The 23,153-nt window shown below is 34.7% G+C and overlaps 6 protein-coding genes across 31 annotated transcripts in view; 3 read left to right on the top strand and 3 right to left on the bottom strand.

Moving 5' to 3' along the window:
• Window positions 1-76: 76 nt before the first annotated feature.
• Window positions 77-2,043, top strand: LOC145945999 (actin-related protein 8-like). Its single transcript, XM_083055339.1, has 4 exons — window positions 77-547; window positions 671-838; window positions 903-1,165; window positions 1,512-2,043. The coding sequence occupies exons 1-3, from the start codon at window positions 524-526 to the stop codon at window positions 1,092-1,094; spliced, it is 384 nt and encodes a 127-aa protein (XP_082911465.1). The 5' UTR covers window positions 77-523; the 3' UTR covers window positions 1,095-1,165; window positions 1,512-2,043.
• Window positions 2,044-3,399: 1,356 nt separating this feature from the next.
• Arp8 (Actin-related protein 8) lies at window positions 3,400-6,646 on the top strand. 4 transcript variants are annotated; one of them, XM_083055352.1, is made up of 10 exons: window positions 3,400-3,726; window positions 3,821-3,972; window positions 4,096-4,263; window positions 4,328-4,526; window positions 4,617-4,825; window positions 4,957-5,301; window positions 5,396-5,542; window positions 5,822-6,041; window positions 6,122-6,250; window positions 6,469-6,646. In XM_083055352.1, exons 2-10 carry the CDS (start codon window positions 3,949-3,951, stop codon window positions 6,639-6,641), a joined length of 1,614 nt encoding a protein of 537 aa, XP_082911478.1. In that variant the 5' UTR covers window positions 3,400-3,726; window positions 3,821-3,948; the 3' UTR covers window positions 6,642-6,646. The 4 variants fall into 4 exon arrangements, with proteins under 4 accessions (XP_082911478.1, XP_082911477.1, XP_082911476.1 ...); XM_083055351.1 differs by having other exon boundaries at window positions 3,401-3,658; window positions 4,328-4,825; XM_083055350.1 differs by having other exon boundaries at window positions 3,401-3,726; window positions 3,825-3,972; window positions 4,328-4,825.
• Window positions 6,647-7,177: 531 nt separating this feature from the next.
• Window positions 7,178-8,781, bottom strand: LOC145946006 (uncharacterized). Its single transcript, XM_083055353.1, has 5 exons — window positions 8,450-8,781; window positions 7,833-8,246; window positions 7,636-7,771; window positions 7,468-7,524; window positions 7,178-7,344 (listed from the first exon to the last, which is right to left on the bottom strand). The coding sequence occupies exons 2-5, from the start codon at window positions 8,168-8,170 to the stop codon at window positions 7,192-7,194; spliced, it is 684 nt and encodes a 227-aa protein (XP_082911479.1). The 5' UTR covers window positions 8,171-8,246; window positions 8,450-8,781; the 3' UTR covers window positions 7,178-7,191.
• A 289-nt stretch (window positions 8,782-9,070) lies between these two features.
• On the bottom strand, window positions 9,071-14,389 carry Rrp5 (Ribosomal RNA Processing 5). The gene is made up of 6 exons (XM_083055531.1): window positions 14,248-14,389; window positions 14,001-14,057; window positions 13,271-13,829; window positions 10,028-13,192; window positions 9,753-9,918; window positions 9,071-9,645 (listed from the first exon to the last, which is right to left on the bottom strand). The coding sequence occupies exons 2-6, from the start codon at window positions 14,055-14,057 to the stop codon at window positions 9,480-9,482; spliced, it is 4,113 nt and encodes a 1,370-aa protein (XP_082911657.1). The 5' UTR covers window positions 14,248-14,389; the 3' UTR covers window positions 9,071-9,479.
• A 115-nt stretch (window positions 14,390-14,504) lies between these two features.
• On the top strand, window positions 14,505-17,838 carry Mrps22 (mitochondrial ribosomal protein S22). Its single transcript, XM_083055533.1, has 3 exons — window positions 14,505-14,713; window positions 14,835-15,310; window positions 15,451-17,838. Exons 1-3 carry the CDS (start codon window positions 14,620-14,622, stop codon window positions 15,919-15,921), a joined length of 1,041 nt encoding a protein of 346 aa, XP_082911659.1. The 5' UTR covers window positions 14,505-14,619; the 3' UTR covers window positions 15,922-17,838.
• Window positions 16,717-23,153, bottom strand: part of LOC145946103 (uncharacterized) — a 198,757-nt gene continuing 192,320 nt past the window's right edge. For 19 of the 23 annotated variants that reach the window (XM_083055525.1, XM_083055514.1, XM_083055522.1 and 16 more), the window contains one exon: window positions 16,717-21,892. In XM_083055525.1, coding sequence (XP_082911651.1) covers window positions 20,462-21,892 — 1,431 coding nt within the window. In that variant the 3' untranslated portion in view covers window positions 16,717-20,461. The remainder of the gene's footprint in view (window positions 21,893-23,153) is intronic. The other 4 variants (XM_083055526.1, XM_083055530.1, XM_083055527.1 and 1 more) reach the window with 3 other exon arrangements.

The raw sequence follows: 23,153 nt of genomic DNA, 5'->3' as shown, positions 1-23,153 counted from the left end.
GAGCCGATTGGTCCGTCTTGAACATGCTCATTGCATGTGATTGGTTGGATTCTACAAGAAGAAACCAATCACATTCAATCGTTCGGCGAGCAAGTTATCTGCTTTGCCGCACTATCGCCGTTACTTCTTTACAAAATATATTCTCCTGTTAACTCAGACGATTTTTCGAACATATTAAAAGACATTTATTGCTGCACTACTTCTTCGCAAAATATATTCTCCTATTAACTCAAACGATTTTTCGAGCATATTAAGACACGTGATCGACACATGGGAAACATAACCTGTTTTAAATTAATTAAATAATATTAAATAATTTGTACAAGTTGATGATCCTTTCTTAAGTTAAAAATTCAATATAATAAAATAATAAAACAAAATAATAAAAAATACAAAGTGTATCACTACGAACGTTGTCATTAACAATTATTATCTCAAGCGAAGACTGATAATGATAAAAGAAGAAGGATAAACTGAAAACAAAGCGATTTTAATTATTATTGTAACATTGCATAACAGGAAGATGCTGGTTTATCAGGAAGCAGAAGTAATTACATTTTTATATTATTAAGAATATACAGAAAGATAAATATTTGTGAATTTTATTGATATATTTTATATATTTTGTTTGTATATTCTAAAATATGCATAATAATCAATGTTTATTCAGCAAATCCAAGCACAAACTATCATTGTTATTCATCCTGGCTCTATATATCTTCGTATGGATCGTACTTCTGATCTGAAGCCTGTTACATTGTTATATGCAGTGGTAAGGAGACGCTTGCCAAGTGGAATAAAATACAAAGACAGTTTTCTGTCACTAGCTGTAATGTCAGTAAGTATAAATAAGTGTGATATTATGATGAGAGGATTTTGTTATTAACATTGTTTTTTTATAGATGAAGGAGTTGACACAAGCAATGAAAGAGCCTCGGCTGCAGATATCGCATATTTTACAATTTTATTTACAATCTGATGGAAGTCGAAGGTATGCAACTCCATCACAGCAAATAGCAGCCTTTAATCACAGATCCAACCTAGAAATCTCCTTTCCATGTGACATGAAATGGACAAAAACTACTATCATGTGACAGTTGTTAAGTTTACAGAAGAAAATATTTGTTGTTAGAAAGTCAAAACAACTGAGACATATATCTTGCAGGTATCTTTTTATCAGCCCTTATTATAAAAAGAAATGATATATTTTTTCCTTCTTTATATAAGTGTTCATTTTTCAAACAAGTATATTTATATAAAGTATTATGTAAAATTTTTCTACAAAGTATTATTTATGTAAAAAAAAAAGAATAGAAAGTAAGACAATTTATATAGTACAGTATCAATTATATAAACTAAAGATAAACATTAAAAATATATTTCTAATATGAAAACTTTAGAAATAAGAACAATATCGCTTCATATATTCTTTAAGTTCGGTCAGTCATGTTAATATTTTGATTATGTATTATTTAATTACGAATTTAAATTTAATTCGATTTCTGTTTTAGAGATTAGTTAAAAGAATAAAGGAATAAAGGAAGATTATTCTTTAAATTATTCATCAGAAATGCAAAAGAAAACTGCGGCTAATGCACATTTGTGCACTATTGGCCAGGAAGCATCGATTCATCAGTGTTGATTAATTTGGATCGCTGCCAATAGAAAACCAATAGCAATACCATTGATCAGAAGGCATTGGTCGATCAGCCATTATTAGTACATATATTGGTAGTTCCCCCTCTTTCTTGCTGATTGGGGTGTCAGATAAGCGAGAGAAAACACGTGTTTCTGTCAACTAAGCTGCCGAGCAGGCACGTGCGAAATCCATTGGAGAAGAACTCGAAAACAAATCGACATTCTACCGTGAATCTTCGATCGGATCGTATTCCGCACGTCGATCTAACATCAATCCTGACTTTTTGCGCTCCGACATAATGCTGAAGACGAATTATACAGCCAGTGACAATGAGCATTTTCGGTGCAACAATAAATAAAACAAACATGTATTCATAATGTAAGAAAATATTCTATTATATATAATATTATATTTTATATTATATATATTATATATATTATATATTATATATAATATATATATATTTTATAGTATATATATATATATTATTTATTATTATATATATTATATATATTAATTATTATATTACATATTATATATTTTTATATTATATTTTCTTATGCTTGTATTATACATGCGCTAAATAAATTATGTAATACATCTATTTTGTATGATATATATAAATGAACAAATTTGTGATATTAAGCAGCACAGACAAGAGAGAAATTGTGTATATAAAAATTTTGAATAAAATTTTTAAGCATATACACATGTATTAATGAGTGTCTTGTCTGAAATTAAAAGAAATATAGTTTCCGAGTTTTTTTTCGTATAATCATTTATATATTATAACATCGTTTATATTTCTATTTGCTTTGCATTATCAGAAAGTAAAAAATCGAAAATGAAATTAATTTAATTATTTTAAATTAATTTTTTAGAATTGCCGTAATAGATTGCATTATTTCAACCATATATCAATCATATTATTTCCAAGATCATCTTGTTAATAACTTTATAATTATATATAGAATGGTCTATAATTTAATTGCGCAAACTTTTACTTTTTTGAAAAAAAATAATATAAATATTCTTTACATTATTTTTTTATTATTTTAATTATTCTTATTTTATCTGTTTAAATAATGTATAAAATAATAATAATGTAAAAATATATAACATAAAATATAAAGTAATAATATAAAAAAATATATACATATATAAAAATAGAACAGACTGCACTTATCTCTGCATTAATATGTATCTTTTAAATGTCCGCGAAAAATCGTCTGAGTTAAGGGGATCCTAGTCGGATGGTCGAACTCCGACAGGTTAGCACCACACATATCCAAACATATACACGTATACACATATACACACGATAGGTTAGCACCACACATATCCAACATATGCACGTATGCACACATATGCGTGAAAATGTTTTTAATATTTAACTTTTTTATTAGACTTGCAATCTCACTTTTTATTGTTTACTAATATTTCTTCATGTTAACCCTATCGCGTATACTATATTTTATGCACAGATAAACTGCAGAACTATTTTTATTAAATAAGTATTATTACGAGCTGACATGAAAGAAGCCGATAACAAAACTGTAATTTTTGATTTTTATATGATTTATATATGGAATTATAGCTAACGCGGTCCGTTTTTATAAGTACTTTAATCGTGGAAAAGGATTTATTGATCTGTATAGTCAATAAAAAGATATCCCAAAATAATAAAGTTGGTTCTGCCGTACCGACAGAACTAACTTTAGGATCCGACTAGGATCCCCTTAATAGGAGAATATATTTTGCAAAGAGGTAGTGCGGCAATAAATGTATTTTAATATATCCGAAAAATCGTCTGAGTTAATAGGAGAATATATTTTGCAAAGAGGTAGTGTCGATAGTGTGGCAATAATATGTTCGAAAAATCGTCTGCGTTAATAGGAGAATATATTTTGCAAAGAGGTAGTGTCGATAGTGCGGCAATAATATGTCCGAAAAATCGTCTGAGTTAATAGGAGAATATAATTTGCAAAGAAGTAGTGGCGATAGTGCGGCAATAAATGGGTGTGTTCAAGTCGGACACAGTACAACATAACCTGTTTAGATTAAATAATGCTTAATAATTTTTAAAGGTTAATGATACTTCTAAGTGAATAATTTACAATAATAAAAAATACTATGTGTATCACAATGAATGTTGCCATTAACAATTATTATAATATTTAGTCAGGATGTGAAAGAAAAGAAGAAAGAAAATCATTATCTCAAAGGAAAACTGATAATGATGAAAAAAGAGGAATAAATTAAAAAACAAAGCGACTTCAATTATTATTGTAATATTACATTGCTAGAAAATGCCAGTTTATCAGGAAGCAGAAGTAATTATATCTTTATATTATTAAAAATATATGTACAGGGAGATAAATATTTGTGAATTTTTTTCAATATATTTTACATATTTGTTTACTAACAAATATGAATAATAATCAATATTTATTTAGCAAATCCAAGCACAAACTATCATTGTTATTCATCCTGGCTCTATGTATCTTCGTATGGGTCGTGCTTCTGACCTGAAGCCTGTTACATTATTACATGCAGTGGCAAGAAGACGTTTACCAAATGGAATAAAATACAAAGACAGTTTTCTGCCACCAGCTGTAGTATTAGTACGTATAAACAAGTGTGATATAAGTGTGAAAAGATTTTGTTATCAACATTGTTTTTTTATAGACAAAGGAGTTGACACAAGCAATGGAAGAGTCTCGGCTGCAGGTATCGCATACTTTACAATCCTGTTTACAATCGGATGGAAGTCGAAGGTATGCAACTCCGCCACAACAAATAGCAGCCTTTAATCGCAGATCCAGCCCAGAAATCTCTTCTCCATGCAACATGAAATGGACAAAAACTGACCGTAACATAGTTGTTGGTGATGATATTTTGTCATTAGATCCAGAGGAAGAATCCAATTTTAATATTCATTTTCCCTATAAAAGAGGTGAACTTAACATACATGCAGGTCCAGAGGGCAGTTTAACAGCCGTTATGGCAGATTTAAAAACAATTTGGGAATATGTACTGACTGAAAAACTGGATATTCCTTTGAGAGATTTGAAACACTATCGTGCAGTGCTTGTTGTACCTGATATTTATCATCGACCTTATTTGAAGGAATTGACTACATTATTGTTGGACGAAATTGGTTTTGGTCGCTGTATTCTGTTACAAGTCAGTTTCTGCTCATAATACTGCTAATATTTATTTTTACATATAATCTGTACACAAATAGAGTTTTGTAAATTTCTTATTTTATTATATTTTTTATGTTTTATTCTAATCAACTGTTATACTTTTGATAGGATCATGTAGGCGCGCTGTTTGGTGCAGGTTTGGGTTATGCATGTGTGGTAGATGTTGGAGCACAGAAGATATCAGTGTCATGTGTGGAAGATGCAATTTCTCATAAGGATACACGAGTACGTATGGATTACGGTGGTGCAGATGTCACGCAGACCTTTTTCTGGCTTTTACAAAAGTCAGCGTTTCCGTACAAATTGTGTGATCCCATTAACAAATTGGACGCGTTACTTTTGGATCAATTAAAGATAGATTTTTGTCACGTGGATTTAAATGTATGTGGCTCACAGGAGAAAACGTTTGTCGTTAGAAAGCCAAAACAACAAACAGAGACATATACTTTGCAGGTACTTTTTTATTCTCTCTTCTTATGAAGAGAAATTATATATTTTTTACTTCTTTATATATAAATATAAAACTGTACTGAAATTTGTGCAACAGGTAGGCGATGAATGCTTAATAGCACCTTTGAGCTTGTTTCAACCTGAGTTGTTCAGAATTACTGGAACTCATAATGTTCATGTTCAAAAACGATCATTAGGAGATCCAGAAGATCCTTATGATGAGAATTATTTAAGGGAAACGAGCGTAAGTGTTCATTTTTTCAAACAAGTATATCTGTTTAGTATAATGTAAAATTTTTCGACAAAGTATTACTTATATAAAAAAACAATAGAAAGTAAGACAATTTATATAGCACAGTATCAATTATGTAAAATAAAGATAAACATTAAGAATGTATTTCTAATATTTATATGAAAGCTTTAGAAAGAATAATATCACTTTATATTCCTCAAGTTCAGTTGACCACGTTTCTATTTTAATTAATTACGTGTTTGAATTCAATTCGATTAATTTCTTTTTCAGAGACGCGGAATGAAGGAATCTTTAGATCATTCGTCGGAAATGCAAGAGGAAACTGCAACTGTACCTACAACTGCGGGCGAAGACGAAGTTGTAGTCGATGCGGTTGGCGATTCTGCACCTAGTTTGTCTAATCGTGACTTAGAGGCTCCTCGAGATTTTGTGGTCCCACAACAATTATTGGGTCTTGATCAAGCCATATTACAAAGTATTGAACGATGTTGTAAGTATAAAATTATTTATTCACAAAAAAGAGCTTATAATTTAAAGAGAATACGCATACAATTAATTTTATTTCCATAGCCAATGAAGATTTCAAAAGAAAAATGTATAGTTGCGTGCTAGTCGTCGGATCGGGTTTAAAGTTTAAGGGTATTGGTACATGGCTTCGCAATCGAATATCCCTTCAGACACCGTATGTGTACAGGCCTGGTAAGTATTTTCTTTAATACTTGTCAATTAATTGCATTATGATATCACGAACGAAACATTATAAAAACTATTTTTATATAAAATTATTTGCATTAATATCTTATATTTTATAGAATTAAATATAAAGATTTTTTTTGCGTACGATTAATAATAGATAGAGCTATAAATCTTCTACTCTTTGAAAGACAAAATCGAGCTTCTTTTGCATATTCTTATAGAACAACTGGATATTATAACGCAGCCAAAGGATATGGATCCTGGTATGACGACTTGGAAAGGAGCAGGAATTTTGAGCTGCTTGGAATCAGCGCAGGAGTTGTGGATCGCTCGAACTGAATGGCATCGCTGGGGAGTGAGAATATTAAGAGAAAGATCACCTTTTTTGTGGTAAAAGATATATCTGCTATTTATTATATTACTTATTATATAATTATAATATAGTATATAATATAATATAATAAAGTATAACATATATTCTACAATAGAAGCAAAGATGGAAACACTCTAGAAATTCCATCATTTACTATGATTGGTGATTTAAAAAATCCGAAAATTTATGCCTATTTTAACAAGGAGAATATTTCACTCTTTACATCAATTTTGTAATGTTGATTTCTAAAACTAAGGAATATCATACCAATGTTTATTTATTTATCAAACGTTTATGTTATCAACAAAATATTAATGTTTTCTATTAATTATTTCTTATAATTGGCAGCTATCTGTATATATTATATACTAAATGAACTACTTTTCCTCAAAATTTAAATTTTGTGAATAGAGTCATCTGCTTCACTAGAAACATTTCGATATGTCCTGTTCCAATGTTTTAACTAATATTATTATTAATATATAAAAAATGTATTTTTTTAACCAATATATAATTTATTGTGCTGCATCAGCAATAATTCCAGTTTGTAATTAAATGTTTAATGGATGTATTATAATAACTCGGTCATTCTAATTTTAGTTTTGTCGTTACGGTGATATTGTACTATGTCATTTTCTACTAGAAAATTTACATGATCCCAAACATCCGGTGGAACATTTATATAAACATCATCTCCCCCTTTCAAATAAGCAGATGTTAGTGCCTAAAATTATTCATATAATTAAATTATAATTATACAATTAAAATACAATTTTGTACATTCATATAATTAAACAACTTTATAAGAAAATACAAATTACACTTTATAAATAATATTTTTACTTACTGCTAATAACTCTTTGAAGCTTTCATTGTCAGCAAAAATTGTATCAACCACAGTATACTGTAAAAAGAATTTAACAAATGAGATTGATTTTTGTTCCATGTCTGATTTAGTACAAGCACAATTTTATATAATAAAAAAATATATCAAACAAATTCCAAGTTTACATACTAAATCGCTCTTCACTTCTTGAAATATACGTTTAGTTAGAACAAGTTCCTTCTCATAGGTTTTATTTGCAAAAGTCTCTGTCATATCCAAATAAGCTTTTTGCATTTTTTCGAGGCCCTCTTTTTTATTTCTCAAACTGTAATGAATATAATAATAATATACAAACTGCAATGAAATTTTGGCATTGTTATACTTACTATGTAATATCTTCCTGAATATCAGAAAGTTTTTGTTCTAGATTCTTGTGAAGTTTTTGCATGTCACAAATCTCTCTTTCCATTTCAGTAATTACTTCTACTCGTAAATCAGATGTTCTTGGAATTGGATAATCTTCAGGTTCTACTTGTTGAATTTCTTTTAACAAGCTTTGACGTAGTTTCTCTTGTTTTATTTTTACATCCTCTAGCGAACTTGATGATTTCAAAGAAAATACTTCATTGTTTGATATTTTATTTATTAAATCTTCTATATTTTTTTCTTGTTCTATTTTCTTATCCTTTAGCGTTTCTAAAGCGTCCTCTAATGTATATTCCATTTTTTTGAAACATCTATAGTTTATAGTTTACATATAAGTCTCTATTAACAAAATTCATCCAATTAATCCTGTTACCCTGAAAATAAAATTTGAAATATTAAGACAAAATGATATTTAATTAATTAAAATTTTAATGATAAAATTCAATATCATGTATTACTAAAATTTATATATATATATATATATTCAAACTTTAAAATAGGTTATGGTTAAGTTAGGTTAGATGTATATTGCATTATATTTTTATCATGTTATTTCTATCTCAAATTTGCTACATACCTAGGAGTAAATTGCATTAAAAGACATAACATACAAACATTAAATCGTATACATTATATATCACGTATTATTGTGCTGGAATAAAAAATAAATATTCTACTATGTACTTTTTCGCGGTTCTTTAATATGTATGTGTTATGTGTATGGCTGCGTTCGTTTGACGCTTTCAGCGTTATAAGCATCTTCTGTCTTCGTTTGAAATATATTTGAGCAGCCAATTCATTGAATATGATCTATCTTGATTTAATTAAAATATGCGCATCTAGATATTATAATTAATAAATTAATTAATTTGACATATATTGAAATAATAAAAATACTATAAATTAAATAATAAATAATATGAAATTAATAAATAAAAATAATTAAAAAAAGAAAATATATATATATATATAAAATTTATAATTACTTTTAATTGTATAATAATTTTAATTTTAATTAAATATTATATTGCAAAACAAATTTGACATATTTTTTAATAACATTAAAATCATAAAATATGCAAGTAATAACAATGTAATTTTAGATTTAATTTAATTCTGATATATGTATATAATATAGTAAACATTTCTAAAATTATGAAATATATTATAGAGTTAAAAAATTATAAAGTTACGAAAATCAGAAATAATTAATCTTTATTCAGACTGAAATAGAACAATTTCAACACAAATAGAACAATCATATAACACAATTAATGTGAAATTAATAATACAATACACAATTGTACAATTAAATTGACATTGATTAGGATACCTACAAGAATGTGTATTTTTAAATCAATGGTCGAATATAAAATAAAAATCAAATCAACTGGTGATATAAATCTTTTCTATTTCCTGTTTAAGAACATAATTTACTCGCGTTGTTATTCGTTTCAGAGTTGTTTAATTATATTCTTCTTCATACTTCTCTGATTTTCAAGAGTTTAATTTTGTTTAGAATTACAATTTATGCCATCTTTTTAATGATTTTTTTCTCCTTGTATTGTTCTGATTTTTCAAGAACACAAAGAGTTGTGGACAAAGTTTTATTCCCTATTACATTGTTTCTCGACATAATCTGCAGCCATTTGTACTATACGAGCTACGGCTTCGGGAGTGCCATACTTTTCTTCGAAATTTATAAACTTTGTAAATAAAGTTTTCATTTTTCTTGCTGGAAGCGTTTGGACACACGCTCGTTCCAATACTCTCCTGTAAATGTATAAACACAAAATATTATATTTATATGTATAACTAGGTATGTTTATTAAAATAATGTATTTTTCTCTTACGCTTGAAACATATTGCGTTATCTTTACCTGGCTAGATCAAGGTCTTCAGATTTTATTAAGCAGTCTACGTAACATGACCATACATCGACACGTTTCGGATAAGAACTAAGGATGTGCTCGAATAATGTTTGTGCCCGTTCCTTATCTCCCAGTTTGTTCTCCAAATTTGCAAATCTTACCAATAAATTCACATCTGTAAAAAAATGTATGCACACAGTTAAAAATACAAGTTATTTTATATATTTATATTATTATACAAATTGGTTTTTTCAAAATTAAATCAAATATTAATATACACTTACGTTGAGATGCAGGCAAGGATTGTATCGCCCGTTGCATAATGTGTCGCGATTTTTCTTTCAGACCAATTTTTAATAACGCAGCACCGCAATTTATCCACATTCCTGGATCCTGTTTGAACTTTCCGATCATAGTGTCGATCAATTTTTCCAACTCGACCTTTCTGCCAGCATCCGCATGTATGGTCAACATCTGCGTATGTACTTTGAACGCGTCGTTGGTCCGCACAGCTTCCTGGAACACGTCGTTCAGAGATTCCGGAGTACCGAACCTGGACTCCAAATTTAGCCAAGCGTCCCATATGTTCATCCGTTCACTTTCTTCCCTGAAGTTGATCATTTTGATGGCGCGTTTCGCGACTGCTCTCGCTTTATCGATTTCCGTAGCTTGCAAATGATACGCCAAGTACTGCAACCAGATCAAGGAATTGTCAGGATTCGAGAGAACCAACTTGTCAAACTGATCCGTCGAGTTGGGTACTCGATCACTCGCTAGAGCTTCCTCCCGTTGACGGATCTTGCGTTCCTTCTCGCGCTCCCGCTCTCGACGCTCGGCTGCGCTCAATTTCTTCTTCTTTCCCTTAGGGTCCTCCTCCTCCTCAGGTTCCTCCTCGTCATCGCTGGACGTTTCAACGGAAGCAGCTACGTTTGCCTTATCGTCCCAGGAAAATCCACACTCCTGAATATGTAATCTATCCGCCACTGGTTGATCTTCTCCTTTCTCACTCTCGTCGGACGAATCTTTATTCAATTCAGAATCCTCGTCTATATCTTTTATTCTACTTTCCTCTTCTTCTTCTTTGATTTCGGCTTCATTTTCCTTCTTACTCTTTTTCTTCGGTACTTGTTCTGGTGGATTCGTTTGCGTTACATCGTGCTGTTCAGATACCTTTCTCTTCAACTTCTTCTTCGTAGTTACAGGTACGTCTTTCGGGATTTTGGTTTCGAACGCAGATTTTAGCATACAGACGGGAACGACATCGGTCTCGTTTCTCGTCATTATGACATATAACCGGATCTTGGCGTGAATCGTGTAAGGCGTTAAATCTGGAGAGATGTCGTTAATATGTTGGCGAACCGGTAACGCTGCCAAATATCCTGAGCCATTGCGTTTTATGAGAACGAGTATCAGCCACTTGGTAATCATTAAAATTTCGGCTCTCAGAACAACTCCAGTGGGAAGTTCCGGGAGAGTTTTTTGTTTCGAACTGATGCCGTTCGTTAGTCTCGGTAACAACGAGACGTCGACGAGTTCGTGGACGTAGTTCTTCCACAAGATCGTACCGGACACCTTGTCTCCAACTTGAAACACCCCGGAATAATGATCTTTGCGTACTATACCCGTCAAATGATTGTGATCTAATCGAAGCACAAGACCATGCTCGGTAATCTTCTCGACAATGCCAGTGATTTTTTGACCCAAGACTGCCGACGAAATCGGTCTGTTCTCGTAAAACGTATTCTTCGCTAGTTCCGATAATCTGTTGAGATATAAACTCAAAACATCCACCGCTGTCATCATTTTAACTTCGTTCTCCAGCGAACTGTTCCACACATCTTTCAACGCCATTGACAGAGTCAAGTACTTCTCTCGCTTATTGATGGCTGTGATTTTAACGAATAATATTTGATTCACGTACAATAGTTCGAAATTGCTGACATTCTTATAAGATACAAATCCCAGTTTCGAATAATTTTCAATAGGTAAGACGACTCTAACACCGTCTTGCGACATATCTCTGATTGTACACGGAATACAATCGCCTACTTTTAACAAATCGAAGCTCCTATATTGTTCTTGCGACACGAAAGTACGGGAAAGTATTAGACCTGGCTTCGTAGCGAAAACAAGAGCCGAAATTACATCTCCGGGAATGCATCTTGATGCCATTAAACCGCCGATTTCGATACACGGTGCCATATGACCCGCGGGTAAGAAGCCTGTTGTGACGTTTTCATTATCTTCTTTATGTATTCTCAAGTATACTCCTTTGATCGACGCTTCGGTAACTGTTCCTTCGAGCATTTCCCCAATCGAGAATTTTACTGTCTGCTGTTTTTTTTTTTCAGTAACAATCTGTAGTTTCATTTCATTCTTTTCTATAGAATCGATGCATACAGTAACAGTTTGACCAATGGAGTAATTCCAGTTCATATTATATGCTTCGCTGTTCAATGCAGTGCGTGGCACCCATCCTTTTACAGCTCCATAAAATCTCACCAACAAACCATTCTTATCTATTTTAGTGATTGTACCTTGGTATTTTGATCCACATTGTGCGTCATGTATTTCCTGTAGGACTGGTAGTTTGCTCTTTAATAGCGACTGTTTCAGCGTAAACATTACATTCATGTTGGAAATTTTTGGCTGCAAGACTCTTGCCTCGACGCTATCTCCGATTTTCAATGTATTTAATGCGCTTAAACCACTATCGGATACGTGTATCGGTGGAACAAATCCTGAAATATTTCCTGTTTGCACATGTATATAGCCATTACTTGTATCAATATCTGTAATATTTACAGTAATAATATCGCCACAATTAAGATCAGAAACTGTAAAGTATTTCTGTTTTAAAACTTCATCCTCCATTGTACAGACATAAAGATGTTCCATCCAGTTGTAGGCGAGTATCCTACACTTGTGTGTGGAACCTTGCTTAAACTCGGTCGAAATTTTCGCAAACGGGACATTGGTTTTTACAAAAGAAACAAATCCACGTAGTCCAGATTTGGATATATTTAAAATTATCCCATTGGATTCCCTATATGAAACTTTGGCCTTTTGTATAATATCGCCTTTACTTAATTTCTCTTTTTCAGATTTGTCAGTTAACAGACTAAAGTAACCCAATTTCACGGTTGGCAATATATATAACAATGTACCAGTCACTTCCATATTTTCTATATATGTAGATAAAGGATTGTCTAGATAAATTTGGTTTATGTATCCAATGTTATCTTGTCCAAATGTAACTTGCAAACCATTGGAGAGCACCTTTGTCACGCAAAGAGACAATTTTGTTCCTGGTGTTAGAACGTCTAAAGAAACTATGTCATGTATGTTGACGTTATTAATCTTCTTCTTCTTAGCTGATAATTTAATGACAGATGAATAATCTGCTGTTTCTACCTCCTTGATTATGCACAAAAGTTGATTACCTGGAACTAAGTAATTTATAATGTTAATAAATCATTGTCATGTAGAACAATGTTAATTCATTATGCGAAATAAATTATACTTACAATATTGTTTTCCTTTGTCTACATTCTCGGTAGCAAGAAATGCTCTAACATTAGCTATGCCTGTGTCGACTATATAACCATGATCCTCTATACTCTTAATAGTGCAAATTATTGTTGCATTTTTTATAAGACAATTGCTACGAATATTCTGATTTATTAACTGTGGTTCTAAAGATAAGTTGTACAACCATTTTCCTTGGAGATTTATACTTTTGACATAACACACTACATAATCACCAGGATTATATAAATCTGGTAGAGGTTTAAATTCATTTGATTGGATGGCTTTTGTGCTGATTATATTTTGCAACAGATTTGTATATGACTCGCTGAGATTTGTGACTTCTACGCGTCCTAAAATTCCACCTGGTATGGATACAATTAAGTCATATTCTGACACTCGAGAAATCCGGCTAAGAATTGTCATTCCTTCACGTAATGTTGCATTAGATAAGCGTTCTGCAGTGGCAATAAGATTTATCTCTTTTACACTCCCATTGTTACCTTTCTTCTTTATTCGAGTTTTTTGTTTCTTATTCAATTTAGAGTGTTCATCAAACTGAAATAAAAATATTACACTATTAATTACATTTACATAAATGCACAAATAAATTTCTATATGTAAAGAAAATTTAATTTAAAAAAATATTAATATTAATTCTTTAAGTTTCAGATATTAAAATTTTTAGGAGTAACCACAAAACTACAAAGAATAAAATTATATATTTACCACATTTTTTGATCTTTTAATTTCAGGTTTTTTTCCACCTCTGGGAAAACTCTCCATCTAAAAATAACAAGAATTAATTAAGTACAATAATGCAACTTTTCTCTCTTTTTCTAAACATAAAAAATATTAGGTTAACAATATTGGTTAAGTATGAATTTGTGTTGAGATACTGAATTTATTAATGCACAAAACTTGAAAAATCTTTATCGTATATTTTGTTGCAATTATAATTATATCACATACTTACTGTACAATTTATGTAAAGAAATTTCGCGTGTATTAATTAATTAATAATATGATGATCCTGACTCACGTGGATCACACGCTTTTGCACAGTATTTTGTCACGTGACCAGAGCTGCGAATTCAGCGCCGCTACTCGGAATATGAGTGAACTAGAATCAGTCACGTGACCAGAGCTGCGAATTCAGCGCCGCTACTCGGAATATGAGTGAACTAAAAGCAGTCACGTGACCAGAGTTGCAAATTAAGCGCCGCTACTCGGAATATGAGTGAACTAAAATCAATCACGTGACAAGAGCTGCAAAGTGCAACTTTGTGAGAGGTTAAGTTTTATATGGATTATTTTGTATCATTTGTATCCTATTGAGCGGATCATCATGCTTTCGCATCGTATAAACAATTTTCTGCGACATTCATATGCTCGTGCAATTTCCAATTGCCGTAATTTTGCGTCAGCGAACGTTGAAACAGGTATTGTTATTATGTATAATATAGAAGTATCTAAAATTCTTTACTTTTAATATGCAATTAATGTAGATTTATATCAAATATTTTTTTATAATTTTTATATAATTATATAATTTTCATATAGATCCGACAGAAAGAGATCCGGCACCAGTTTTCTTCGACAAATACGTTCAATCATATCTTAAAAGGTTGACGACACTAGATTACACAAAAGTCTTCCGGACTCGTAAAGATGGACACAAACTCAAACCACCAGAGTATAAATTCTTAACAGATGAGCAGCTTTATGAGGCTAAGCAAGCAGCAAAGTATAAAGCAAAGAAATACCTGCAAATGCCACCAGTGGTGAAGCAAAGATTAGATCCATCTGCGCCGTTATGCAAAGATCCTGCATTAAAGGACCATGATACTGCTAAACATGTGTTTACCGATATCACATATGGTCTCAAGGATAGAGATAGATTTGTAGTGGTCAGAGAACCCGAGGGCACCCTGAGGTACGCTACTTGGGAAGAGCGAGATAGGATTATACAAATTTACTTTCCGAAACCATTGAGGAAGATGGAGAAACCAAAAATGTTTGAGGGCGAATACTTGAAAGTAAGTAAATAACAAAAACTTTATTTAAAGCTTATATTATAAAACATATTATAATATTATGTTTGCTGACATTTGCACAGTTAAGAGCAACAGCTCTAGCAAAGAAAAATCTAAAATAATATTGCGATTTTTTTTTACAGAGCTTATTAGATCGCAATGAATATTTATTTATCTTGGATCGAGCGTGCGTGCAATTTGAACCTGACGATTCAGATTATCAAGCAGTCACACGAGAAGTCTACGAGTATATAAACAAAGAGAAACATTTCGATTATTTGAGATCTACGCGTCATTTTGGGCCAATGGTATTTCATCTGGCGTGGACGAAAAACATTGACAATTTATTGTGCGAGATGATCGAAACTGGTCGGATTGAAGACGCCGTGATACTGATACGTCTCTATCATACGATTTATCCGACAATGAAATCAGCGGTCGAGCAGTGCAAAAACAAAAGGGATTATTTAGAATTTATCATGCATTATGCGCATCTGGACTCGTCGAAAAAAAGTACGATCGAGAAGCTCTTGCAATCGTATAAAGAATTAAAACATGAACGTCAAATCGTGGAGGAAGGTATTAAACAGGCGCACATTGTTTCAGAAAACTGATAGTGTAAATATAAATCAATAAATTTAGTATTTCTATTATACAATTATCTCACTGATTTGCGTTCCATTTGGTATGATTAAAAATCAATAATACAAGAACTCAGTTATTCGAAATATCCTCGTATAATTTTTTTTTGAAAGCGAAGCCACTTAGTAAAGATGTTTGGAAATTGTAATGAATTTATTTAAAATAATGCTTGTTCGAAAAATGCTGCTCATGAGATGAGAAATATTTGTAAATTAAATTGATAACGAGTAAATTACAGAAAGGCCTTTAAGAGAAAAACCAATCTAATATCATAATTTATCTATCTAGTTTTAATCTTCATTAAGAAAGGATTTACACGACGAATTTCTCTGAAAGAGAATACAAATTCTCCTTAGAGTCTCTTATTCCTGTAGAATAAGAATGAGACTGTATTACACGGTATATCATGATTTGCCTTTTATTCGTTGTTCGTAAGGTTGTAATTAAACGATGGATAACAGAGACAAACGGTGGTCGTCAGGATAATTCGATGATTATTACTCGATTATTTTATTATACGTACGGTAGTACTTACAAACATTTACAAATGTAACAAGTCAATTCGATTTGGCGTACAGGATCATCAGAAAACATTACACTAATGATTCTCGCTAATCGCGTTATGGGAGAGAAAACGGAGGTGAAAAAGAAACATGTAATCGATTACGAACGATCCGCGTTTGATTCGCGCGGATCGACAGCGGGCACCTCCGGTCCGAAACGCTTCGTTTATGATTAAAAGGAAGGAGAATGGGCGAGGGATAGGGATCTGGAAATTGATTATACTTAGCGAGCGCGATTTGTATTTTTCGATAACAAATATAATTCTAGCTCTATTGCGATACTCTCGGGTATCGCCGCGAACGAAAATGCACCGTTCAAAGTATAGCTTTCAGTAAATGCAATATATGATTGTGGCATAAGTACCTACAATAAGCGCGCATAGAACAATATACAAATCTAATGTAAAGATAAAATAAAAAAAAAACGAGAGAAAAAAGTCCTTTTTTCTTCTCGCTGGGATCTCGTGTCATCAATACATGATAAGCACTCGCAAGTAAATGCTCCTTATCGATCATTATCGTTCGCCTTAATCTTAATGTGTGTGTGTGTGCTCTTATGTAAGTAATTATGATTTCCTTATAGAGACACGTGTGCTTGTATGATAGTGGAAAATAAATAAGGTCTTTATACATCTCGCCGCATGTTTAATCCCCGGATGCGTTATTTCATGTCAACTGCATAAGCGACAATCTCTATCTCGCTCTTATTCAATCATAAAATAAATATTAATCGCTCGCGTGATTATATAAAATAAATCTACGTCGCGCTTATTACTAGTAAATTATAGAATTAAAAAATGTGTAAAATATTTGTACGCCAATATTTTTCAATTCTTAATCTTATTCTGTCGCGATATTAGCAAAATTTGCGATTTCGTATAGCGACAATATCATAACAGCATGCATAATTTATTCCTAATAATCTATTAATACTTTTTTAAATTAATTTTTTTCCTCACTAACATAACAAAAACACGACAGAAATATTTATAATCTACGAGAGAGAATTATATAATTATCACTATAGAAAATCGATTCCCTTGTCAATCTCATTGTGAAACTATTAACTAAGGATCCTCGTTAACCAGCGAATCTTACTTTTGGACTTTTCAATTAATAATTAGCATTTAATTAATAATTAGCAATTCGCTGGATATTAATACAAATGTAAAAAGCATTGATATCGAACACAATCTTATTCGAAGAATCCATACACCGCCAAATTGAAAAATTAAACCCCGCAAACGCATCCGAGGATTACGACGAAAGTTTCGGTGAACATTTGCTCTAACAAAAAGGGGAAGAATAAAGCATACAAAATAAATACGCAAATGTGTCAGCTGTTAGGCCCTTCTTCGAGAAGCATAATATGCGACTGCGTCGAGCGCCGATAATCCAATCGAAATGCCCCAAAAAAGGGCATCTGAAAGATGCGCGATTTCGCTTTGACATTTCAGATGCTTCGTATCTTGGACATTTACATTTTTTTCGTTTGGAAGGCGCGCGACGACGAGTTTGCCTCTTACTTTTGTGCAGTAAGCTGCGAAATAAAATATAAAGCGCGAATCACGCTTGCGAGAAACGATCAAAGTGACACGCGAAGTTCTCGCGATCGAGCTCGCAATGTTTCGAATTTATTCGAGTTTTTATCTTAAATGACAAAGGAGAATATCGCTAAAGGATCCGCCAACTTGAATCCGTAAACACATATTCGATATTTCGACGGAAAAAGAACAGGACGAAGCGACTCGACGATGTCTTCCTGTGTGGCGCGCAACGTGTGATAATTAGCTAATAATCGTGCGATCGTGTCCAAATAATCCAATCCGCAGGGTGCACGCTGCTGCGACGTTAATTGCAAAATCGTAGCAGCGTCGCCGCGTTATTTGGGTTGGTAAATATTGAGCAATATTCTCTTTCTAACGCATGTCACATGACGTTTCTTTGGCCGCCAAAAGTTTTCCGACAGGTCTTTCGCGCGTCTTGCCTCTCGATTCCGATTAGTCGCGTTGTTTTTCGAAAGATAAAGATAGGGATGGCGAACAGTCCAGTTGCATCGATACGAAATATTAATACTCTTTCAAAATCTTTTTTTTATGGACCGTAGACTTCAGATTGCAAACATGAATGCATACATTTATAATTTATTTAAAGTTCAAGAATTAAATATATAAAGTTTTGTTCAATAATAACTACGAATTAGACTGACATTTTTTAAATTTTATTCATTAAAAAAGAGCGTTTATTAAATCCCGTTTGATTTTAATTGAATGAAAACGGTCCTGAGTATTACAAATAGTAAGAAAAAAGAGATAATCTATTGTAATATAATTAATTAAAAAATACACATATATTGTGTCGATGCAACTCGATGTCGCGAGAGATTATACAGATATACTCTTTCGATATTCTACGTTTTATTAGCAGATCGCTGTGACGTGGATTAAACTGGTAATCGGATGTCTAAATTTCCTGGGTCCGTTTCCTGGATCTCTCGAGTCTTCTGTCAACCTGTAAGGTGTCTCGTGTACCTTCTTGGAATCCTTGTATACCCCCGGGATTTTCTCGCGTAAAGTGCCACCCGTAAATATCTTGCCGGTAACGAGAAATAATCAACGTCGATCGCCTATATCGCTACGCATCCTGTATATGTGTATTTATTTATATATGTGTAAATGCGGCTGGATGTGTGTATATATTGTATATACATACACACACACGTACGGTAGCAATTATTCTAAGCACGTTAAAAGTCACGTTAGGACCGTCGTCATCGTGTACGAAACGCGTAATGTATGATTTCGCCCCCCCCCCGTTTCGTTTGTGGCATTTTAACGACGCGCGAATGTATACGTATGTATATGTATTGTATATGCGCACATGTGTGTACGAGAGAAGATTGCACGGTATATCTCGTGTATACATATACTATCTATCTATTTTTTTTATCCACTTATGTGTATATATTTATATAAATCTCCCCGACCGCGTACGCGTACATATAGTATGTATATATTTATATGTATATAATATATATACGTATGTATATTATGTATAATATTTATATGTGATGATTCGCCTACGTAGAATCTTGACGGTGTTTTACGCTCGCCCTACTACGATGAAGAAAGAACGAAGAGCCGACTGAATTATACGGATGGCGGCTGTGTATAGTCTTAAAAAAGTACGCGAGTATCGCGTTTTTCTCGTATTTTGGCACAGAGACGTTTTACGAAAAGCACGCCGGATGCGTACGAGGTGTATACAAGGATCGATTTTGAGAATTTCGGCGTTTTCGAGAGTCGAAGGGAAAGATTAACCCTCGAGAGACCAAGAGAGAGGGCAAGACGACGCGTTCGATGAACACCCGTCTGTCCATATGGGCGCATTGAATATCGCTCTCGTGCGAAAATACAAAATTCAACGACCCCCAACGCCGCGTCTTCTCTTCTTCGCTTTCTCAAAAAACGTCGATCGTTTTGTTTCGCGTCCGCGTATATCGAGAGCTTTCCTCGCGCGTCGTTTTTGTTTTTACGATTATTAATGCTATCGTTAGCCATAGTATTTAGTGCGGTATTATGTTCTTACGCGTGTCCCGCGCTAAGTTTCTACGCTTTATTCTACTTTCGCAAGTTAGATGTTACGCGTATATGTTGCCGAAGATTGGAGGAAAAATCTTCTTCTTCTTCTCTTTGTCTTTTCGTTTGGTCTTCTTAAGTCTACCAATTCCTTAGTTGTTCCTTTTCTATTCTTCGGGTCCAGTCTCATCTTCCCTCGTTCCTTTCTTTTTTTTTCGTTCGTCTCATTTGATCGCAGTCTCCACGACTGTTCGAAGAGGATCAAGGATTACACGATACAGTAGCCTCGTGATCTCGCCGTGTTAACTACTGACCAGCGCGATTTCAGCGACCTTGACGGTCGAGCAGCCGATGAGCGAGCGGCTTCTCGGTCACAGAATATCTGTCTCGTAGACCTTGCTGGTGGTCGTAGTGGACGTGGTGGTGACGGTTGTGGCCGAACCGGTTGTCGAAGCCGATACCACCGTCATGGAGGTGGCGACGCCCACGGGGATGACCTGGTTGGCGGTCGTCGTCGTTGTCGTCGTTGCCGCGGAGGTCATCGACAGGATCTGTCCATTGGTCACTTGATTCCCGTCGACGGTAGCCTCCTGCGAGACCAACTGCGGCTTGATACTGAGACTCGTGAGGGATCCGGAACTCGCGGCGCTTAGCCCAAGACCCATCTTCGCGAGAAGATTGCTCTCGGAGCCGGTTTTCTTCAGAAGATCAGGCGGCGTAGGTGGTACGGTGGTGAGACCAGCCGCGTTTCTCTGTAACTGCTGTAACCTGGCGTACTGTTCTTGCAGGGCCTTCTGCTTCCTTAGGAGCTCCTGATGCCGTTGCTCCAATTGCTCCTGCCTGCCGCGCTTGCTCTGCATGCCTTCCTGCGAGTTGACGCTCTCGCAAGAGCTCGAGTTGCTGGTCGACAGTAGCGCGGAGGATTGCGAGGACGACGAGTTGTGTGTCGGGGCAGCGATGTTCGGTGGCGCCGACCGGTCTCCGCCGCCCTGTTCCGTCGTGGACAGGAGATTCGTCGCGGTAGAATCTGGCGGTAGGGCCATGGGCGGTTTTCCGCCGCGCGTCGCCGGTCGACGTAAGGTCGCATTGCCGCTCTGCAGATTGCACGGATGATTCCTGGGCGGCAGCTGGGGACTGGTCGGGCTCGCCAGAGGTGATCGGGAACTGGTGCGTGGCGGCGGTGGCGGCGGGACTCTCCTGACACTCGCCAGCTGCAGTAGCTCGACGTTCCGCTCCGGAACCGGCGGCTTCTGTCCAGGTAGAAAGGCCTGCGGCAGCACCGGGATCCCCGCAGGCTGTTGCTCCTGCAGCGACAACGCTTGCAACCTGGCGATGGGTGGCGAGGTGTCGGTGTCCGAGCTCGACGGGTATGAATGTAGACGACGCAGAGTGCCGCTGGCACCCGGCGCCATCCCGGGCAGACCCACCATGACGGTAGGTACCGCGGTCAGGGCACCAGTGGACGAATCTACGCTACCCTTTCGACCAATGTCGCTGATGCTGGGTGCGCGAGTGCCGCCGCTGGTGACCGGTGATGCCGTGATGCTCGATTCTCGCAGGCTGAAAGCGCGCCCGATGTCGGCCAGGAGCACGTTCGGGCCCGGGTGCACCGACAGACTGCTAGACACGTGTCCCATCTGCGAGCTGGGTCGCGAGAAGGTTTGCAGTTCGTCTAGCAGAGCGTCGAGTGCGTTCTCCGGACGCTGCTGAGGGTCGGCGGATGACTCGTGAGGGTAGCCCCCTCCCCCGAGGACGCTCGCTGACCCCACGACAGTGCGTTCCGCTGGCACAGGGGCAGCTGCCTGTTCGTTCAGATATGTCGAATCAACAGTCTGGCCGGATTTGCCTCTGAGGTAACGTCGCGCCAGGGTCTCCTCGCGAGGACGTTCATCTCTCTTCTTGGTTCGCTGGCGCGACGCTCCTCGACGCTCATCGGGGGGAAGTATCGTGCTCTTTTGTCAGTACGCTCTCGTTGTCAGTTAGCTGTCAGAAGAAGCATCCTGAACGCGATCATGGAACTTGCCTCTCGTACCTTTGCAGAGGTGCCACGACGCCGGTACAGGCGAGAGTGAACGTGTATAAAGTACACAGCGATAATACATATATAGAAATACTTACGCGTGTACATTAATTATGATAAACATATATAGGTACACAAAAATGTAAAAAACGTTTTAAGAGATTTCGTAAAAAAATTGCACATCGATTATATGTATGTACACTTGACTTACGTATGCACAGAGAGATACATTTTTACATTTCAACGAGATGGTGCAGACGAGTAGTCGAGTACCGGAGGTATAAAGTACATTTCGTATAATATATATTATTACAATACATTCATTTAGTGTGTGCTGTCGCTGCGGATGCTTTTTCTGACAACGAGAGCGATGATCGTAGAAAGTGGCGTCTCGATGCAAAGATCCGAATGAGTTTGAAAAAAGGATGAAATATGAATTGCGAAAAGAGAGAGAGAGAGAGAGAGAAAGGGAAAAAGATAGATGATATTCGAAACATGGATCACGTAAAGTCCATTTATTATTATCCATAAAAAGCATTGTTCTTTTCTAATAAAGATTTTACCATATTTTAAGATCTAGAACACAAGCGCGCGCCATTCCTCAATTTTATGTAAAAAAGAATGATACTTTTGTATAAAATTTGTTTTTGTGTAAACTCTCTTGATTAATATTGTTTTGACAGAAATCAGTTGATTAAAGAGTTAATTTGCCAATTAAATTTTAAAATAAAAATATGTTATAAAAAATAAAATAATAATGTTATAAATAATGTGTTACAACACTTTAAACTCGAATAATATTTTTTGACGGAAATCAGCTGATAACTGTAAAATATATTAATCGAGTTTAAAAAGAGTATACTATAACATTTTATTTAAAACATTATTTTATAATTTTTATTACGTACTATTATTTTAAAATTTAATTAACAAATTAACGTTTTAATCAGCTGATTTCTGTCAAAAAATATTAATCGCAGATAAGACATTATAACATATTATTTACAACATATTACTATTTTAAATTTTATAACTCATTATTT

The sequence above is a fragment of the Prenolepis imparis genome, unplaced genomic scaffold (assembly GCF_030444845.1).
Source record: "Prenolepis imparis isolate NDT839.2.m4 unplaced genomic scaffold, iyPreImpa1.0 SCAF_15, whole genome shotgun sequence".
NCBI lineage: Eukaryota > Metazoa > Arthropoda > Insecta > Hymenoptera > Formicidae > Prenolepis > Prenolepis imparis.
Note: the sequence above shows the minus strand (reverse complement) of the source record. Positions and strands in the feature narration are given on the sequence as shown.